The sequence below is a fragment of the Archocentrus centrarchus genome, chromosome 13 (assembly GCF_007364275.1).
Source record: "Archocentrus centrarchus isolate MPI-CPG fArcCen1 chromosome 13, fArcCen1, whole genome shotgun sequence".
Lineage (NCBI taxonomy): Eukaryota > Metazoa > Chordata > Actinopteri > Cichliformes > Cichlidae > Archocentrus > Archocentrus centrarchus.
In genome coordinates, this window is record NC_044358.1 from 24,750,023 (window position 1) to 24,771,224 (window position 21,202).

At 38.8% G+C, this 21,202-nt stretch overlaps 1 protein-coding gene across 1 annotated transcript in view; it reads left to right on the plus strand.

Moving 5' to 3' along the window:
• Positions 1–21,202, plus strand: part of ppp1r37 (protein phosphatase 1, regulatory subunit 37) — a 52,733-nt gene that overhangs the window by 16,844 nt on the left and 14,687 nt on the right. Inside the window, exons 2-7 of the mRNA XM_030743907.1 lie at positions 6,646–6,743; positions 12,006–12,051; positions 12,137–12,237; positions 16,923–17,042; positions 20,339–20,489; positions 20,672–20,827. Coding sequence (XP_030599767.1) covers positions 6,646–6,743; positions 12,006–12,051; positions 12,137–12,237; positions 16,923–17,042; positions 20,339–20,489; positions 20,672–20,827 — 672 coding nt within the window. The remainder of the gene's footprint in view (positions 1–6,645; positions 6,744–12,005; positions 12,052–12,136; positions 12,238–16,922; positions 17,043–20,338; positions 20,490–20,671; positions 20,828–21,202) is intronic.

Sequence of the window (21,202 nt, forward strand, 5' to 3'; positions counted from 1 at the left end):
TTTAACTTGTATTCAGGAAGTGGAAAAGGACAGGAAATTTGGGGAAACAGAGCAGGGGAATGACATTCAGCAAAGGTCCAGCCAGTTGGGCTTGAACTGGGAAATCCACTGCATACACTGTACACCTTTTATTTATATATATAATTTTTCCTCTTTTTTTTCTGTTTAAGGGACAAAACAGCTTTGAGCATATCTATCTGTAATGTTTTTGCTTATCTAATAAAGTCCATTGCCCCCACACAGCATCCGGGAGCACTTCTTTTCGCATGTTTTTCCTTATTTGTATATGTTTTTGTATTTGCTGCCTTACATGGAGAGCATTTCTCTTTCTGTTTGTGTGTTTTTCCCCTTGTGTGTGTTTGTTTTTGGCCCACCATTAACTTCTGCATACCATTAACTTTTAATTTGGTTTCCAAAGATGTTTGGAACAGTCCTCTCCCCTTTCTACTTGTTATTCCTGTGTACCTCCTCATTGCCACTCCCTCCATAGATGTACCAGCAGCACTGGAGGGAGTGCTATAAAACAAAGACAAAGCATGCAGAAACACAGGCAGCAGCTGTAGCTCAGCTCCTAATGATCATGCAGGGCTGGATCTCATATGTCTCTCTCATGCAGTTTACTCCTAAGTATCTCTACTTTTCCATTTTTATTTTTTTTATATGTATTTCCTTTTTAAAGTTTTTATGTACACACAGTTTTTTCTTTTAATTGAGGTGTTCATCCCAAATCTCATTGCACAGCTTTCTTTTCCACTTAGTACAGCAGTGCTAGATGATCTTATTCTCTCTTATTCCTTTGCTTTCTCTAATGAATGTGTAAAAATTCTATGTAGTAAGTATGAGACCCTCCCCACCCTCAGACCGCCACCTTCCCTCAGGAAATGTTTACACACACTTGCTCCACTGTGACTCTGCACAATAACTCTTTTCCAAGGACATGGTGTTCATTGGAGCGCACATAATGTGCTGGACTAATTTACAAGACTGCTCTCTTACACGCTGGTAGAAGCGACATTCAGGGTAAATCCACAGGTTCGTGTCCAGATGGTTTTTGTAGATTAAGCAAAATGTAAATTAGGTTTAACTGGGTCAAATTAAAGCACAACCTGGAAAAGTGTACTTAAGAGTGGTGCTTGATTGTAACTCATCTTCAGTATTTAATGAAACTGCACTGGCAAAAGTCTTTTTTTAGCCACACCATTAATGCAGAGCAAAGGAAGTATGATTAGCCTAAAAGAAAGCATCACATTTTAGAGTCTTTTGCCTTTTTTTCCCCACTAGTACCTACTTGGTTTAACTTGACTCACCTCCAACTCAACTGGACTCTACTTTGTTTTGTTTATTTTCCATTACAATTGAATACTGCCTCAGCAAGTTGTCCCGGAAGTCCTGTGACATCATCTGTATGTGACACAAACACAAACGGTCCCTCCGTCTAGCTTCCTCTGGATTCTGTTGTCAGCCACCAAGCACAAAAATGTCTGTTAGTGTGTAGCCATTAGACTCAGCTCACTTGGAACCCCAGCTGAGTAGGCACTAAAAAAAGTACCTGGTACCAGGCACTACCACCTAATGGAAAAAACCCTCAATGTCGAGTTGAGCTGAGTAGGTACAAGTGGGAAAAGTGGCATTTGAAATTGCCCATTGTGACTTAACATAACTCTTTTCTTGACCAGTCTGTTACCCTGCTGCATCTGTTTTTCTACTCATTTAAAAAATATCTTAATTTCTCTTCTTTTAGAATTTATTCCTGTTTGTAAAACAGTGTTTCTATAGGGGAAAAAAAGGTATTTGTTGTATTTTTGGCTTAGATTTCTGCTATTTATTTTGTTAAGGTATCTGAAGCGATATGTGTCTGTACTTTGTTCTCCTGTGGATTATCTTTTTGACATTCTGCCTTAATTGGATTGGTGGAATAGGGATGTTAAGGAAATGTGTGGAGATGGAGCAGAGAAATCGCATGTATTACATGTCAAGTTGAGCCAGTTAGGATGTTAAGAAGAGTGTTTGTTTTTTGTTAATTGAGGGAAAATGCAACACTTCAATAGCAATAAATAAATAAATAAATAATTATCCACCTGCAATTAATAATTTTTCTGATAAAAATTTCAAGCGTGGAAGCACTTTGCTAAAAAACAAGTTAATATGTCCCTTTATGCAGACACTCAATTTAGTATACATAGTCTGTTGTTGGAAAAAACCTATATTCATAAGTTTTTTTTTTTTTTAAGAAGACACAAGAATATCTCGTACTAAGAGTCTTTACTTTTTGCCAACACGGTGTCCAACCTCAATCTAGGTGCTCTCTCACTGTGCACTAATGACCAAGTAGTCAAATATCCAGATACAGCTTTATAGGGTTATCAAGATTTAGATGGAGTATTACTCTGAAGTTAAGACATGATGGTAATGAAAGGGCATCCTCATACAGTCATGGACTCTAGTCAGTTTTTAACAGCAGTCTAGTGGAGCGTGTGGTTGCTGGCTATGTTTAACAGCAGTAATTAGGATACATTTTTAAGAGCACGTGAGTTCAGCAGGACTGAAGCTCCCATCCTCGTCTTGAAGAGGATGGGAGCTTCCTCTTACTGGATTTGCACATTTGAAGCCAGACTAGTTGTCTTGCTGCTTCCTTGCTGCTTCACCAGCTATTCGTATTTGTTAGACCCCTGAGCAGAGAGAGGGGGCTGTTGTCTGTTGGGGCTCTAGAGCTGCATGAACTGTGCAGGCTGGAACCAGAGCCAATGAAGGTGCCCATATAACCTAACAGTTAACTGGCATTGTGCATTGGGAAAATTAATATTTAGTGTTACCAGCTAGTATTTATGTGCCAGCTAGTGGGGATAACGTAATAAGGTTTAGACAAGTAATTGCGCTAAGCTTGACTTGTCACAATGATATACATAACACCAGCAACTTAGATTTACTTGTTCACTTTTTTTTTTGTTTTCTTTAACTTGATTAAAGAGTGGTGAAACAGTTAAAGATATTGTGAGTGTTTGACCTTTTATGGTTAACCGTTCAAGGCTGATGCAGTTTTCCAGTGGCTGAAAATTATAAAACAAAATGATTGTGATGCAGTTTATGTGATAAACTTTTTTTATCTGATGCAGCGAGTACTTGGGCACAATTGTGCTTTTGTTGACCAGTGTTTAATGTATCTGCGTATTCTCATCTAACCAATCTGTGTATCTGTGTCTGCTGCACAGTTGCTGTCTAGACTTGTTTTTAGTTGTGGGTATTTTTTGGTCTAGATCTGATGTGGTTACTGTTCATATTGTGTTCATGTGATTTTAACTTTCCCTTTAATGTTCTCTCTCTCACACACCATCATTTAACCATTCACAGCGCTTTAATGTAAAAATTGTAGGAGAGTCTTTTTTGAATTAGTTTATTTATTTATTTAGGAATCACTAAAAATAAGGGTACGGCAAAATCACCTTCTGACATTTGGATTTTGTTGCATGTCTGCTCGTGCTTTCATGTTACAGGTGCTGAAAGTATTCACAATAGGTGCTTAAATACTGACTGAAAGCAGTTTATGTACCTAGTGAAATATGTTCATCATAGAATGTTAAATGATCTGATATAAAATCAGAGAGAGAATTTTCAGAATATTAAATATTCATAAAATTGCAGTTGCTCTTGGATGAGAAACGAGCTGCTTAATGTGGCCTCTGGGAACTATGTTCTGAATTTTGATCAGTCAATTTTAATAAAATTGCTTGTGACATCTTATATTTGGATTTAATCTAAGACTGAACATTTAGAACACTTTAAGAAAAAAAAATTTTTTCTTGCCATCCTGCCTAAAAATAGAGATCTGATTCTTTGTCCATATTGCCTGGTAATAGCCTCTTGTAAGTGAATGCTATAGTCATGTGCATACTCCTGGTACTTCAATCCTTTTTGTCATAGGTGATTAATGAACTTAAGAGAGTGTAAGTTAAATTGATAGGGGACACTGTGGGAGATGAAGGAGAGTGGCGATGAGGCCAACAGTGAAGTGGACAAGTTCTCACCTTGGCAAAAGAAATCAAAATGCTGACTGCAGCAAAAGTCAGTTATGCGCACACACACACATAGTCAGAGCAGCCAAAGTGTCACTGTACTACATTCTGCAGGGCAGATGCACTGGTTGCAAGTAGAATGGATATCATTCTGTTTGTGTTAACTTAATTTACTGTCCTGATCAAAGCCCCTTCTATATGGTGTTTTTCATCTTATATTCTATTACTTTTTTTTGGCTTGAATGCCTCACTTCATTTCTCTGCTGAGCCTCTCAGCCAGAACAACAGGTTTGAATGCTGCCCAGTCATCTGACTGGAGTTAGCCCTTGCAACAGTCTGGGATGGCAACAGCGGCTGACCCACACACAGACTAAGAACAATACCTCCTTTTTGTTGACTTAAGTAGGGAAGTACTTAAAGGGGTTGCAATCTTTGATTCTTTCTGTCAGGAGAGTGCTCCCTTAGGGAGCAACACAAACAGCTCACACGAAACAAGAATAAGTCTCCTTGTCCTAGACATTTTTATGTTCAGTTTTGAGTCACAGAGTCGAGTCTAGGATCAGCATCAGGGCAGATTGATCAGTATTTCAATGCTATACCCTCAGTAGCCACTAGGGACACCTTGCTAGTACTTGGTTGGACCAGCTCTTGCTTTCACAGCTGTCTTAATTCTTGTGGCATAGATGAAAAAAGATGCTGGAAACATTCCTCAGATTTTGGTCCATTCTGACATGATAACATCACACAGTTGGTGCAGATTTGTTAGATGCACATCCATGATGTGAATCACCTGTTCTACCATGGCCTGAAGGTGCTTTATTGGACTGAGATCTGGTGACTGTGGTGGTCATATTAGTACAGCAAATTCATTGTCATGCTCAAGAATCCAATTTGAGATAATTTGAGTTTTGTGACATGGTACACTATCCTGCTGAAAGCAGCCATCAGAAGAGTACGCTGTGGTCATAAAGGGATGGACATACTCAGGAACCATACTCAGATAGGCTGTGGCATTTAAACAGTGTTCAGTTGGCACTATGGGGCCCAAAGTGTGCCAAGAAAATATCCTCCACTACCACTAGCAGCCTGAACTGTTAATACGAAGCAGGATGGATCTGAAAAAATTCAGACCTTGTCATCCGAATGTCGTAGCAGAAGTCGAGACTCATCAGACCGTGCAAATTGTAGCCAGTGTCCTGTTCTTAGCTGACAGGAGTGGCACCCAATGTGGTCTTCTGCTGTTATAGCCCATTTTGCTTCAAGGTTCTACATGTTGTGCTTTCAGAGATGCTCTTGGGTTGTAACGTGTGTTTATTAACCCGCCCCCAGAGGCAGGAATGGGGTATTGTTTTGCTGTGTTTGTCTGTTTGTTTGTTAACAATATTACAGCAAAACTCCCAGTGTGATTCATACCAAATTTACATAAAAGATTGCCTGTGACCACTAGATCAGCTGATTAAATTTTTACTGTAATTGGGTCAGGGTTAGAGGTCAAATTTTTCTGAAAATCTTGTGACCTTGAGAACGATTTGAGGTAGGATGTTCAAATTCACACCATAGATCCATTTACTAAAAATCGTGGATGAGCTTGACTCTTGGCAACTTTGACCTTAAGGTAAAGGTTAAAGGAAAATTATGGGCATGGACAAATAGGACTTATGTGTTATCTAAGTGATTTAGTGTTAGGACAGTGACAAGTTTGTGATACTAACAATGTTAAAATCAGCTAAAACATCTTCCGGGGCAGGGTTTATTGTGCCTGGCACCACTTGTTTGAGATACTGCAGCTTTCTTATACGCTTAAAGCAGTCTGACCACTGTCCTCTGATGTCAACAGGGCATTTTTGCCCAAAAGACTGCCCCTCACTGGGTATTTTCTTTCTTTCTTTTATGTGTTTTGGACTATAGAGATAGTTGTGAGGGAAAATCTGAGTAGAACAGCAGTTTCTGAAATACTCAGTCCAGCCTGTCTTGGACCAAAAATCCTGCCATGTTCAGAGTCACTTAAATAATGTTTCTTCTCCATTCTGGTGCTGATGTGAACTTCAGCAGGGGATTTTGACCATGTCCTCATGGCTAAATGCAATTTCTGCCATTTGATTGACTGATTAGATATTTGTGTTAATGAGCAGTTGAAAAGGTGTACCTAACAAAGTGGCTAAGTGTTTGTATCTGTTTTAGGTGCTTTATCTGCTTGCTTTGTTAATAAAGGTTACCAGAACCACCAAAACCCTTGGCTTTAGAAATAACATAGCTTTGTGAAGTTTAAGTCAGTTAAGTTTTATTTATATTATGGCACTGGTTCATAACAGCACTCATCTCCAGGCAGTTTATATTGTAATGTGAATACCCTGCTAGGGTATACCGGAGAGAGAACTTCAACTATCCAACAATTTGCTATGAGAGACACTTGGCAACAGTGATAATTGAGTTTACTGGTGAGTCAACTGCAAAATTCTTAAAATTAATAGGTGTCAGTTTGCTTAACGGTATGACAGCGTATGTTGGTGCAGCCACTTCTCCATTTGGCATTTATAGAGGTTGTAGTGTAACTGGGAATACATAAAGTGGTGCGTTTTGAATTTCAGCACTCATAAAAACAATCCTAACCTTTTGAATGTATTCTGTTTTGCAGCTCAGAATGTGACCGTGGAGGAGATCCTCTCATCCTATAAACAGGCCTGTCAAAAACTCAACTGTAAACCTATACCCAAAGTGCTCAAACAGATACAGGTAAGGCCCAACTTAAAACAAACACACAGACAGATTAACACAGTGATGTTATCAGCCCAGTCCTGATAAAGTATATATTTTTTTAGATCCTGTCCGGCACAGGCTTTGGATATTTTTGTAACTGGATTTGTCTGTTGTTGGAAAAGAAAAATGTATTTTTTTTTTTTTTAAAAGGTCACAAAGTCACAAAAATAATGCCAGAGGAAAGGATGATAAATGACAAGGCCCCATCCACCTTGAGATTTTTAGGGTTCAGTGTTTTCAAGTGCCATTTGAAGATTCCCAGTTCTTGAGAATGAACATTTACTTATCCAGGATCGCAGAGCAACTGCCGTAACCGACTGAGCCTTTCCCTATAAGGAGTCACAGGTGTGTGACGTGGGTCCTTTGTTCACCATAGAGTCTCTAGATGTAGATATAGATATATATTCAGTGCAACAGCTATCCAGATGATGTGTACTGTGTGTGCAACCTTACAGCAATCTGTCCTTCTAGCTCTTCTAGAGTTGGTTTTAATAGTAAAGGTTACCAGCTAGCAACCCACGTTAGGGTAAGGAAACAAAAAAAGCAGCAATTTTAACTTTTAAAAAGTAAAATACAAATGCTGTACGTATGAACCAGTGTATCGTTCAGCAACAGCAAATCATCTGGCTCATTATTTTGGCAATCTATATAGTAGATGTATGCCTGGGCGAAAAAAAAGACAAGCTTCCCAGCAAGTGCCTTCCGGTAATCCTTCCAGTTTTCTTCTGCACAGAATAATGCAAAGTTTTAACCAAAAAAATAAATAAAAATGTTGGCCTCCCATGGACCTTTGGCAATAGTAGTCAAACTGGGGGAAACGCTGTTTAATTCACCACTACTAGTGGAGTGTCATAATGCCTTTCTAAATTTGTTTAATAAGAACATTATACCAATCCTTATTGCTATAGGACATAAATGATATACTATACAACAACTGAAATTGTTCAAATTATGGCAGCTCTGGGCTGCGCTCTACAACCAGGAACTGGAAAAACATTCATCAGTTGAACATTTGGGCTCCACCCAGAAATCTTTTGTGAGGTCAAACAAAATTTTGTTCCAAAAATTACATCCTGAAACATTTTCTTCTTGTCATGAAAACACTTAAAAAGCCTGTTAATGTGGTTTGAGGGCATGGTGTGATGCACCATTGCATGACTCTGGACAAGCGCTGAGATAGTATCCTGTAGATGTGGTTTTTTTCCGTAAGGGTGGTTGTTCCCTGTCAGGCACACGGGTGTTTTTTGGCTGCCTTCTGTGGGTTAGCCTGCTCAGTCATGTGTCTCATAATCCCTCTTCAGATCCAGTGGGGGAAGCCTTGAGGCTGTTATTTTTTATAGTTTGCCAACCTCGTGCCTTTGTATGTGTGTTAGTACACGTGTTCTTTTTTGTATTGTTACTATTTTTGAAAGATTCATCATGTATAAATTGTTTCTATTAAGATGTGTTTTTGTTCGAGAGAACAGAAAAGAAAGGAAACTTAGATGAATGGGCAGAGTAAACCAAAGGGAAAACCCTTACATAAATTAATACTTATGAACCAGTCTTAATGATGATGCTGGAAACCTGATATTGAAAGGAGGGCATATATTTTACATACTTAAGTATAAAGACTCTTCGTTTCTGGTTTCCTTGTTTTGTCTCTTTGAGAGATAGGATGGGCTTTTTCTGAATCAAGAGAGAAAGCTGTCCATGTAATTGTCAGACTGACAATATTTATATTGTATTACAAGACTTTCACTACTACTCTAAAATGTTTTTGAACAATAATAAGTGTGTTTTCTATGAATGCTTCAGAAAGAATAATTGCTCATACAAGTAATGGCCTGTCTCTTATATTGACTTTCTTCTGTAGATAAAGGCCCTAGTCATCATGTAGTAGTGAGTCTGATAGCTGTAATACTTCAGGACTGTATTTATGTTATTAACATGTGAATACCTGTCTCCTGCTCTTTATTTGTGTAGGAACATCCCATCAGCAAGCGAGTTCCCTTATTACCAGACTAACAGGACTTAGGAGTTGGCAGCAGGGACACATTAGACACTTTCTCCTGTTTGTTCAGTCACTGCAGCACACAAACTGTAAACCCTTCAGTGGGCCTCTCCTCTGGACATTTGCACATTTGTATTTGCTAGTTTGCGAGTGATGAAGTTAAAGGAAAGTTACACTCAGATGGAAACACATTTGTGATTCAAGGGCTCCTCACATGCCTGGTCAGCTGAAAGAGGTTGGGCTAACATCACAGTTACTTGTGGAAATGCACATCACTGTGCTAAGCTGCTGCTGTAAGCTTCACTTAGTCTTTTGGTCTGGGTACATTTCCACTGGCTGACTGGTTGACTGAACTTGGATGTCTCGTCATCACAGAAGTGGCTCATCTCCCCTCTTCCCTCCCTCATATTTTGATTGCTCATGTCTGGCCTCCCTCCGCACCTCCCCACTGCTGTTGGTCCACTCCTGCCCCTCTCATTTCTGCTTAGTCACCCTTGCAGTAACCAGCCACATAAACAGACCAAATGCTTGGCCAGCAAGAGGGGGGTTAGCAAGAGGTATTCAACCGTTTACTGTTTTTCCTCATTCACTCTAGGGCTTTCTTAAGTCCAGGTACATGTGGCACTTTGCCAGTGGCCCTACTTTACATTCATTTCATGTGAATTTCTGGTCAGTTGTTTGTGTGACTTTGAGTTTTAAGGAGGGCTGGGGGGATGTCACCATTTAGTAGCTACATGCTGAATGCCTGTTCCTGCATTAACTCTGACCAAAATGTTAAAACCTGGACACTTGGCAGCCTTGTGTCACATTTCTTCTCCTGCAGTTCCTTGGAGGATGAGTTTTCCTATTATACAAAGTCTCACATGCAGCTAAGATGCACCCTTGCTTCTTCTGAATGCACAGAAGTCTGGTGCCATATCTCTGCAGTAAGGATGCATGTGCTTTGTAGGCACCTGTGCCTATAATTCAGTTAATGGACTCACCGACTTGGTATCGCATAATCTGTTTGTGACCACATAGCTGTAAAATGAAGTGAAGTCTAAAAATGTTATATGATAGGGCATATATAGGTATTTCTTTCTAGACTTTGCTCTATTTATATGCTTGTCTATATGGATAGTTGCTTCAAGGTGCAAGTCATAGAAGACTTGCATAAACTTCACTATATGTGTGTGCTTGTGTGTTTTGAATATACACTTAAACACAGAAAATGCGGGTTATGTGGAAGGAATAATCATTAAACTCCTAACACTGCTAGACTACATGTTAAATGATCAACTTATTTGTCTTACAGCAAAGCTCAATCAACATGCATCACTGTTATAGAAAGGCTTTAGTCTTTGCTACCTTAACTTGTTTTTGTGATATGGTGCAGTCAGTGTGTATTTCACAACAAGGACCTTGTAGCAGCCGTATTTAGAGAAGAAGTGAATGATTTTCTCATACATCACCCTCTGTCCTTTGGCTATGAGTACTCAGATGTTATATCTGTCTTGATATCAGGCTAATAGGAAAACAGGTTTGGAGAAGGCCCCTTGGCTATGAAAACAAGCGTCATATTTCTTGATTTCAGGCTGGTAGGAAATTGGGTCAACAGAAAATCCTTACACTAGATGACTGTGTGGTATAAGGTATAGATAACATGGGGGACTACAAAGGGTGTAATGAACAAGATGTTAAACTGGAACATAGCCTGATATAGTCCTCCCACAACACAAACGTGCACACCCATACAACCACTCATGCAGAGGCACATGCTGCGTCATGCACTATTTTGAGTTCTGGCAATTCTGCCAGAAAAGAATTTGCACTGATGAAACCATTCTCACTGACAGGTGCCCGTGTTAATTGTTGGTGAAATTTTTGCTTGCTTATTAATGCTAAAGTGGAACAAAACAAACAAGAATATGACATTTATCTGTATTTTTCATCTTATGCCACAGCTTAGTCATCTGGATTATTTAGTTTCATTTCATTTTCTGCTGTTTGTATTATGACATTTTTGAGGCATTTGCCACATGATTTTTATGTGTTTTGAGGAACTGTTAAGTCATATGTTAGGCAGTGAATTCCCAGTACAAATAAACCAGTGTCATCACCTTCAGCAACACACACACTAGTAATGACAGTGAGAAAGGAGGGCTGGGGTTATGGAGTTCATGCTGAATTGACTGGGCAGTCAGCTACAGAGAGGGTTTGCTGGTACATAGTGTTGAGGGCAGCACCCTATTTGTTTTCATGTTTGTGTGGGTGGTTAGGTGTTTTACTTTAGCAAGAGGAGAAATAGTTTTTCACCTTTTCTGCATAACATAAGAACAGATGAAAGGTGAAAACGCACATTAAGAGTAGAGATGTGCATTTAAAGCTAAAAATACTACTTTGATTTTCACTGGGAACTGTTTAATTATTCTTTGAAGATCACCTCAAACCACTCTCAAATAAATAATTATGGTAGACTTGTAATGTGCTAGATTTAGACCTCTTTCATTCATTCATTTTATTTTAATTAATTTTTAAAGGAGGTCTGCGCAAGACTTTTTCAGGTTTGTACTTCCCACTTGTGTGTCTGACACCTGGCAGGTAGTGCTGTGGTTTTAAAAAGATCAGTTCCCACATAAAATTTACATTTGATGCCTCCACTCGCTTAGCCGTGAATGCAAACTTTACCGCACACAGTTCAGCACATGATCATCCCCTGCCCGCAAACAGACTGTTACTGCCACTCAATGGGGAATTATTTGATTTTTACATTTTGTGTGTGTGTGTGTATTTTTGTGTATTTTTCAGTGCTTTTTACTTTCCAAATGAGTCACTGGGGTTTAGAGTTTAGTTTCACTTTTACATGCCTACATGTTTGTACTTTGGGAGCTGAGTTTGTACTCAGTTCCCATCCATATTGTAAAACGTAGTCTTATAAACTTTATGTAATATGCTGTGATCCAGCAAAAGTTATCATCATTGAGGTTGACTCAGCAGTCCCTTTCAGTGGATCCCAAAACAAAACCAGTAGAAAAATACTCCAGGGGAGCCTTGAGTTAATGTCTGCTGCAAATGCTTTTTTTTCCTTTTTTTTTTTTTTTTTTTTTGCAGCAATTGTTTATCTTGATTTTTGTTTTACCTGCAATTAAGTGAATTGACTGCTGAATGATGTGAGGGCTTCAACATGTGAAAAGCAAAGATTGCTTCAGTGTAGGGAAATACAGCAAGTCAGCCCTTCCTGACACCACTTGTTTTTGTTTCTCTAGGAACTGAAAGACCTGACACAGCGAAACGAATGCTTAGATTTGAAAGGTAAGTACAAAAAAAAAAAAAAAACCCACAACAACAGTCACACACAATATAGTACATTTAACTAGTGTGTGTGGATACATTTTAGGTGAGAAGCTGGACTACAAAGCATGTGAGTCTCTGGAAGAGATTTTGAAGAGGGTCCAGTTTAAACTGATAGACTTGGAGCAAACCAACCTGGATGAAGATGTAAGATACTTTTAATATCTGGTTCTCTTTTTTTTTTTTTTCCTCTCTCATCTTCTTTCACTTTGGATTCCTGCTTTCAGTTACACTCCCATCATCTTTTCCACGATTACTGGACTAGCAGGATATGCAGTATGTGGTCATGAGTTTTCTGATTACCCCAGATGTCCACTTATGTAAACAACATTAAAATGTTTGGGCTGTAGACATGCACAGATAGACAGTGTTGTAGTGTGGAGCACATGGGCACTGGTCCTGACCACTTCCTCTCAGAGCCCCAAAATGATGTATAGTGCTCCATCACACAGCTCTGCTGCCAGAGTCACACAGGAAGAGTTTGTTTTGGACCAGAAGGTTTAGTTTAATTAGTGCTCATTATTTAATTCCTGTCTGTCAAACTGTGTGAGTACTTTCAGTCTTTAACAGCAGAATTAATTTAGCTTCCTGTCGCCTGCTGTTTTTCAGCACACTGGCAGAGTCTGTTAGTTAACATGCAGGCCTTAAAGTCTTGGAAAGACTTCGAACCTAGAGGGTGTTGGACATCTTTCACTTTATTTATTCATGGTCAATTAATTTAAAAAAAAAGGATGAAGGATGGAACGAGTGTGTGTGTGTCTGTGTGTGTGTGTGTGTGTGTGTGTGTGTGTGTGTGTGTCTGTGTGTGTGTGTGTGTGTGTGTGTGTGTTTTATATATAGAATTAACATAGATTACTTTAAATATTAAAATATGTTTCTGTTTTTAGCCTACACACCCCAGAATATTTATCAGTTATTGACAACAAAAGTTGCCCAAGTTTATTTTAGTTAAATAAAGGTCAGCATGATTGCACCACTAAGTTCTTGTTTATTTCCACAACACAAATCCTATTCATTCAGCTTGGTTTCACTTTAGTTTCCATCCGTCATCCATGCCCTATCTGCAGTTGCACTGCCCCCCAGCAGTAGGTTCTGCATTACAGTTTCAAACTTAAAAAAAAAAAAAAGAAACTGCAAATAGTAGCTAGCAAGTTTTCCAAATCATGCAGAAGCAATTTAAAAGTTAATGCATCCATTCATTAACTTGCTTCACATGACCTCAACTGCACCAGCTTCTAGGGCTGCTCAATTATGGAAAAAATCATAATCATGATTATTTTGGGCAGTATTGAAATCACGATTAATTTAACACGATTACTTACTGATTTTTGAAAACACATATTATTGCACTTAAAGAACAGTGACTACTTGGAAATCTAGTCTAAATGGAGACGAGGACACACACTCCAAAACTGAAGTCTGGGTGCCTGGCAAAACGGGCCTTTTACTTTGAAATCTAGTGCATTTCTACAATTTCTTGACAATCAATACTAAATGTAAAATAAAATACAGAATCTATAAATAAAATATATATTACGCATTCTAAGGCCAATCGGGTTCCAGTGGGGTGCTAATTACGACTGCGGAGCAAATATTGGTAGGGGCATCTCCCTGCCGTCCCTTGCTAATCATGCCCCCTTGATTATAGGGACACAATGGACGTTATTTGATATTTCTTGAGGGTTGCAGGTCAGGTAATTAACAGTAATTAACACATAATGCACCTGCACAAGCATAAGTGTCGGCAACATCATGCCACTTATGTAGGTTAAGCTGTAGGGCCGCAACGACACAAAGCTGCAGAATAAACCAGGGCCAAGAGTATACAGAATGTAATTTGACAAAATTGTTTTAATAATAATCGTTTTTTGTTGATTACACTGTTTTTGTGATCGTTTGGTCCCAAAATTGAAATTGAAATCAAATTTCGATTAATTGCACAGCCCTACCATCTTCAGTAGCAAGTCTGCCAGCTCTAACTAATTTGCTTACTGAGGTCCAATCACAATGTTGACACAATCCAGATGACAATTATACATTTTAATATCATTTGTAAGTATACTCTAGATAACATATCCAGACATCCAGACGGATAATATTTTAATACCAGGTGTTTATGGGTGCTGAAGGGTTTCTGCCCTGATATTGACAGGTGTTTTGTGTAGGGCTTAAAGGCTGTATTATCAGCTCCAGAACTTCGATACAGTGAAAAATACATCATCATATTACAACTCATGAATACTAAAAAAATGAAGTGACAGTGGGAATGGATTATCTTTCAAGTGGCCAACCTGTGGCAGAGATGATGTTATGTTACTGTGAGGAAAATTTAAAGGAATCCTTAATTCATCTATAAATTCGAGATAGATTATAGCTTGTAAAAAAATTCAAATTAGTAATTCTTGATATAGATTACTGATGAGAAGACCAGCAGGTTGCTGTGTTTGTACACAAAATAAATCGCAAACATTTATTCGCATGAGCGATGCTCCAGCTTAAGAATAGATTTTCAACATGTAATTCTTAAGAAAGAAAAAAGATTTCAAAAATTTAAACGAATGCCGAGTGATGCATGCAAATTTCTTTTCCACCCAACATGGAGCACTGCCCCAGAAATGTGAATGAGTCACCAGAGAGCAGCTTTTCAGTCTCAGACAAGTGTCTCGCCTTGGGCTGAGATGAAATGAAACTCTGAAAGGAGAAATACTGAACAAGTGTTGCCGGTTGAGCTGGGATTAGAGGAAGATGGCATAGAAAATAAATCGAATGGGGAAGAGGTTGGGTTCATTTTTGAGTGGGTGTGAGAGGTATACAGTAGATGCCTTGATCTGGCTTATATTTGACTCGTCTCTGCACCAATGGCATCTTGTTGGGAATGAAATGAGAAGATGAAAGGAGAAAAATGGTCATAGAGAGTGCTTTAAGAAGCCTGTGGAGGAGCAAGCATGGGAAGCAGTATCACAGGATGGCTTTTATTGGACGAATATGACTCATCTTCCCCCACCCGGTAGATAAACACATTGGTGTATACTCAGTAGTCTTCCAGTATAAACACACGCAAAGTCAGAAAGGCTAGGAGATGCTATGCAGTAGCCTTTCTGACTTTTAGTTTTTATCAGCATCAGAAAGGGATGATCTCACATTTAATCTGGATCACCTCCTGCAGCTGGTTGATCAGTTGCAGGACCCATTTATTTGTTTATTGTATGGTGTTTTTTCATTGAAACAGATGGGAGAAACAGAATCCAGTCATGAGTTGGCATCCCAGCACCTTGTTGATGTGCTAAGATGCTGATGTTTTAAAAGGCAAAAAAGCAAAAGAACCGGACATTTATCTTCACTACAGTGTCATCACCTTTATGTAGCGGGTACATCAGTAATTGCTGAGACTGATCACGTGAGGGCACTTTGACTTTATCCTTAATCACCTGGTATTTTATTTTAGTCTTCTTCTTAACCACACACATTTAAGGCTCACTGTCACATAGCACTTATATTTGTGCAGTACTCTGATATAGTTCAGAAATAACATGATGCTGTTGCTTGTTGGATGTCAAGTTAATCTTTTTTTCTTTTTAACTTTTCAATCAAACCAGCACATCCATAGCTTCAAAGTATTCAAAGGGTGAATATTTCCAGTTTTCTTTTCCATTGCATGATATGTGATCATAAAGTTCTCTTAGTCCACCTATAAAAATAAAAATGTGTATATCCATTTCTCAAATCTGTCTTTTTAAGATTGTCTTCATGGTCAGGAATGGACCGCTTAGAGCAAAGCTGCTGTTTTTTTTTTTGTTTTTTTTTTACTTACACTGAGACATGTGAGTCTGCAGTATGTGCTGGATCACCTCCAGTGTGTCAAAACGGTAACCTTTCAACTCGAACTTTGTTTTTGTTAAAAGGTTAAAGTTGCAGGGAGGACAACGGGTCGGTGCCATGGGTCATTTACTCCAAACACACAGCTGACAGCTCAGGGAGTTACAGTTGAGCTCATCATGCACAGTCTCATCTTGGGGGATGAATTCACAGTGCATGACCCAGTCACAAGCGATGAGAGCTGTAGGTTGGGTCAGTTTACAGAGACGCTGATTATTGCTCTCTGCGCAGGTGAAATGCAGCTGGTCAGTTGCAGAATTTTGGGTTCAAACCTTTTCCATCATTGTAAGGTTTACTTTAGATGTTTGAACAGAAACATACATTACTTTACTATACTTTTACTACATGAAATTCATTATATTTCATAGTTACAGTAGTCATATAGCCACTGTGCCTTGTGAAATTTCAGTCTGTCAGAATTCTGTTTGTACTTCCAATAAGGAATATTTTCTTTCTCAATTGTTCAAATGGTTTTGAGTGCCAAAGCAGTGGTCCGGTGACTCAGTTTAGTATCTAAATCTTTGCTTTTGGAAAATAAAGAAAACTAATATGACCTCAGCCAGTTTACAGTGTAATATTGCTGCATTTTAATCTGTCTGGTTCTTTTACTGTCAGTTGCAACCCTAATCGGAAAAAAGTTAGTTCTCACTTCTTTTGAATCCTGCTGAATCTTAATCTTTTTTTTTTTTTTTTCAAGAGTAAACAGTTGCAGAAGCACATTAGCTTGTCTTTCCAGCTATAGTACCTCTACACACACCTGAAGCCCCCTGTAACACCTCAGCAGTTCTCACCTGTCCTGAGAGACTGTTACCCAGGCAACTGCAGCTGCTCCTTACTATCTTATAACATCTCTTTCTGCATTTTTAACACTGTGAACCAGCTGTGAGAGCTTTTTTTAAACTGTTAGATTTTAATCTGTCACAATAGGTAATATATTTCTCCTAATCCCCCCTCAGGGTGCGTCAGCTCTCTTTGACATGATAGAGTACTATGAGTCAGCCACACATCTCAACATCTCCTTCAACAAGCACATTGGAACACGGGGATGGCAGGCCGCAGCTCACATGATGCGAAAGGTGAGAGATCATCTTCCTGTACACTAACAACTACAGTCTGCAGAGAACCGGATCAGGGTGGGAATGTGATTTGTTATATTTAAAGATCTATAAAAATATTGAACATTTAGCATACAAAATCTACAAGCTGTTAAATCACTGGTGTGTTTTTCAGCTTCTATATTTTTTTTTTTAGTTTTTGTTAAATAATGACAGTGTAATATGTCCTGGTGTTATTTATCTGAAGTTGTATTTAAAAAAAAAAAAAGACCCACCAAGGACCAGTAAAACCAGTTTGTAAAACCTTAAAATTAAAAGAGGGCGTGCTTAGTTTTTTTTTTTTTTTTTTTTTTTTTTTTTTTTATATTCATAAATAATAGTTGAACTGTGACAGAAAATGATGGAACTACTGAAAGGAAAAATCCATCCATCCATTTGCTTCCGCTCAGGAAAAATCTGTCCTCATAAAAGTCACTGAAAATAATATACATAAGTGATCGAAAAATGTAAAATGTCTTTGGGAGAAGTGAGAAAGTACTTGAGGCTGTAGCTCAAACTGTGGCCTGCATGTATTTTTGCTTCTTTTCTCCATGTTTTTTAGTCATTCCTTTGTGTCTGTGGGGAAAAGACAAGGGCACCTATTGTCTCTTATCTCCTACCTTTCATGTCATTGCTGCTGTTCTGTCAGCACAAACATAAGTCACCCTTTGATGTCAGTCATCACTTATTACTATTAAGAATCCAAATCATTGCCAGTTAAACACACTGATTTATCAGCATGACAGCAGCGTATGTGAGAAAACAGAGGGATGTGAACAGCTGCTGTTTTAATCTTTCAAAAACCAAATCGTGTGGAGGTATTGTTTCTGTCAGAGGAGTGGATATGTTAACAACAAAGTTATTACACATTTGTATAAGGTGAGAGTCATGACAAAAACATAAAATGAAATCAACTATACAAAAAATACTATGAAAAAGTAATGTTTTTGAATGTATTAGGCTGAGTATGTTATTTATGCATATTTTGGATTAGTGTACTGCAGTAAATAGCACTAATCTATCTGCAGAGCAACAAATCACTTTGCACGCTTTATTATTAATATTGTGGCCTACTTATTTGTTTCGATCTTTATATTTGGGTCATTAGTGCAATCCTAGAGGGAAAATGGCCCATTCTTAATCATGGTCAGTGATTCTGTGGTAACTGTGTAGAGCAGTCGTATTGTAATCAAAATCTTGACTCTGTGAGAAACTTCTTTGGCTTTTGATCAGAGTTTGCACCAAAAGGCATTCACTTTCTATGAGCATTGACTGTCTGAATAATGAAGCACTGCCACACATACAGTGGGTACGGAAAGTATTCAGACCCCTTTAATTTTGTTACTCTTTGTTTCATTGCAGCCATTTGCTAAAATCAAAAAAGTTCCTTTTATTTCTCAGTAATGTACACTTAGTACCCCATCTTGACAGAAAAAAACCAGAAATGTAGAAATTTTTGCAAATTTATTAAAAAAGAAGTAAGTATAAGTATTCAAACCCTTTGCTGTGACACTCATATTTAACTCACATGCTGTCCATTTCTTCTGATCCTCCTTGAGATGGTTCTACTCCTTCATTGGAGTCCAGCTGTGTTTAATTAAACTGATTGGACTTGATTAGGAAAGGCACACACCTGTCTATATAAGACCTCACAGTGCATGTCAGAGCAAATGAGAATCATGAGGTCGAAGGAACTGCCCATGGAGCTCAGAGACCGAATTGTGGCGAGGCACAGATCTGGCCAAGGTCACAAAAGGATTTCTGCAGCACTGAAGGTTCCTAAGAGCACAGTGGCCTCCATAATCCTTAAATGGAAGAAGTTTGGGACGACCAGAACTCTTCCTAGACCTGGCCGTCCAGCCAAACTGAGCAACTGTAGGAGAAGAGCCTTGGTGAGAGAGGTAAAGAAAAACCCAAAGATCACTGTGGCTGAGCTCCAGAAAGTTCCACAAAGTCAACTATCACTGCAGCCCTCCACCAGTTGGGGCTTTGTGGCAGAGTAGCCCAACGGAAGCCTCTCCTCAGTGCAAGACATATGAAAGCCTGCATGGAGTTTGCCAAAAAACACATGAAGGACTCCCAGACTATGAGAAATAAGATTCTCTGGTCTGATGAGATGAAGATTGGACTTTTTGGTGTTAATTCTAAGCAGTATGTGTGGAGAACACCAGGCACTGCTCATCACCTGCCCAGTACAATCCCAACAATAAAACGTGGTGGCAGCATCATGCTATGGGGGTGTTTTTCAGCTGCAGGGACAGGATGACTGGTTGCAATTGAAGGAAAGATGAAGGCAGCCAAGTACAGAGATATAAGAAAACCTCTTCCAGAGTGCTCAGGACCTCAGACTGGGCCGAAGGTTCACCTTCCAACAAGACAATGACCCTAAGCACACAGCTAAAATTACAAAGGAGTGGCTTCAGAACAACTCTGTGACCATTCTTGACTGCCCCAGCCAGAGCCCTGACCTAAACCCAATTGAGCATCTCTGGAGAGACCTGAAAATAGCGGTCCATCAACATTCACCATCCAACCTGACGGAACTAGAGAGGATCTGCAAGGAAGAATGGCAGAGGATCCCCAAACCCATGTGTGAACAACTTGTTGCATCATTACCAAGAAGACTCATGGCTGTACTAGTTCAAAAGGGTGCTTCTACTCAATACTGAACAAAGGGTCTGAATACTTATGACAATGTGATATTTAAGTTTTCTTTTTTAATAAATCTGCAAAAAATTTCTACATTTTTTTTTCTGTCAAGATGGGGTGCTGAGTGTACATTAGTGAGAAATAAGATTAACTTGTTTTATTTTAGCAAATGGCTGCAATGAAACAAAGAGTGAAAAATTTAAAGGGGTCTGAATACTTTCCATATCCACTGTATATTTCATCTTGAAGATTGTCAATTAAAAGTAATAACTCATTTCAAGAAAGCAAAGAGAAGCTAATTAGCAAATACTTTGACAAGTGCATGTCCTTAAATCCTTAAAGATGAGCCTTGGGTTAAATAAATGATAACATCTCATTACCTTTGTCTGGGCTTTGGTTAAAATCAAATCAATCCTACTGAAAGTTTGCATGCTTTATGTGTATTTTGGGTATTTTATTCAACAGTCATGTACATATTTATCCTGCCTGGCCACTGCAGTGGTATTTTATTGCACTTCAAGAGGCACCCAAAAATTGTTTTCATCACAGTAATATGGGTTGTTTTGGGCTTATACCCTTTTGGTGTGTATATCCAATAATTTGCACCTCTGTTGGTGTTTCCCCCTCAGACGAGCTCTCTGCAGTATCTTGATGCCCGTAACACTCCCCTGCTGGACCATTCTGCTCCCTTTGTAGCACGAGCGCTCAGAATCAGTGGCAGCCTGGCAGTCCTCCACCTGGAGAATGCTGGCCTCTCTGGCAGACCACTCATGTTATTGGGTAAGGCAGCCAAAGTGCTAGGGCGTGACGGGATGTACAATGGCCAAGTGGAGCCTTATTTCACCTTCAGAGAAGCTTTTTATCTGATTGAAAATAGAATTATTATTCTTTTAACTGTTTTCTTTAACCTCTTTGCCTTTTCTTCCCTCACTTTTGTTTTGTTTTTCATCTTGCTGGTACAGCTACTGCTCTGAAGATGAATATGAACCTGCGGGAGTTGTACCTTGCTGACAACAAGCTCAATGGCCTGCAGGACTCAGCCCAACTTGGCAACTTGCTCAAATTCAACTACAACATTCAGATCCTGGATCTGCGCAATAACCATATCCTGGACTCTGGTAAGAAGCAGTGATAGCGCTCTGACACATGATTTTATTTTTTTACAGTTTTGTTTTCTCAGGGTGGAATTCTTTGTTAGATTTGTTTGTTTTGTGAACCATAATATCTTTTCACAAAATCAGATATAATTTTTCAATCCCTGCGAGGAAGGTAGGGAGTTTCAACAAAAGTTAAAAAAAAAAAAAAAAAGTAGATATTTAAACTTTGTATAACAATCAAAACAAAACAAAATGCCAAATAAAGTTCAAATAAGCTAAAGCCATTGTAGCATTCAGCCTAGCACAAACCGTTAAAACAAGGCACATTCTTATTTCCAGTCTGTAAATTCACTCTGTATTTATTAGCTATGGGACAGAAGTATTTTCATATAATGG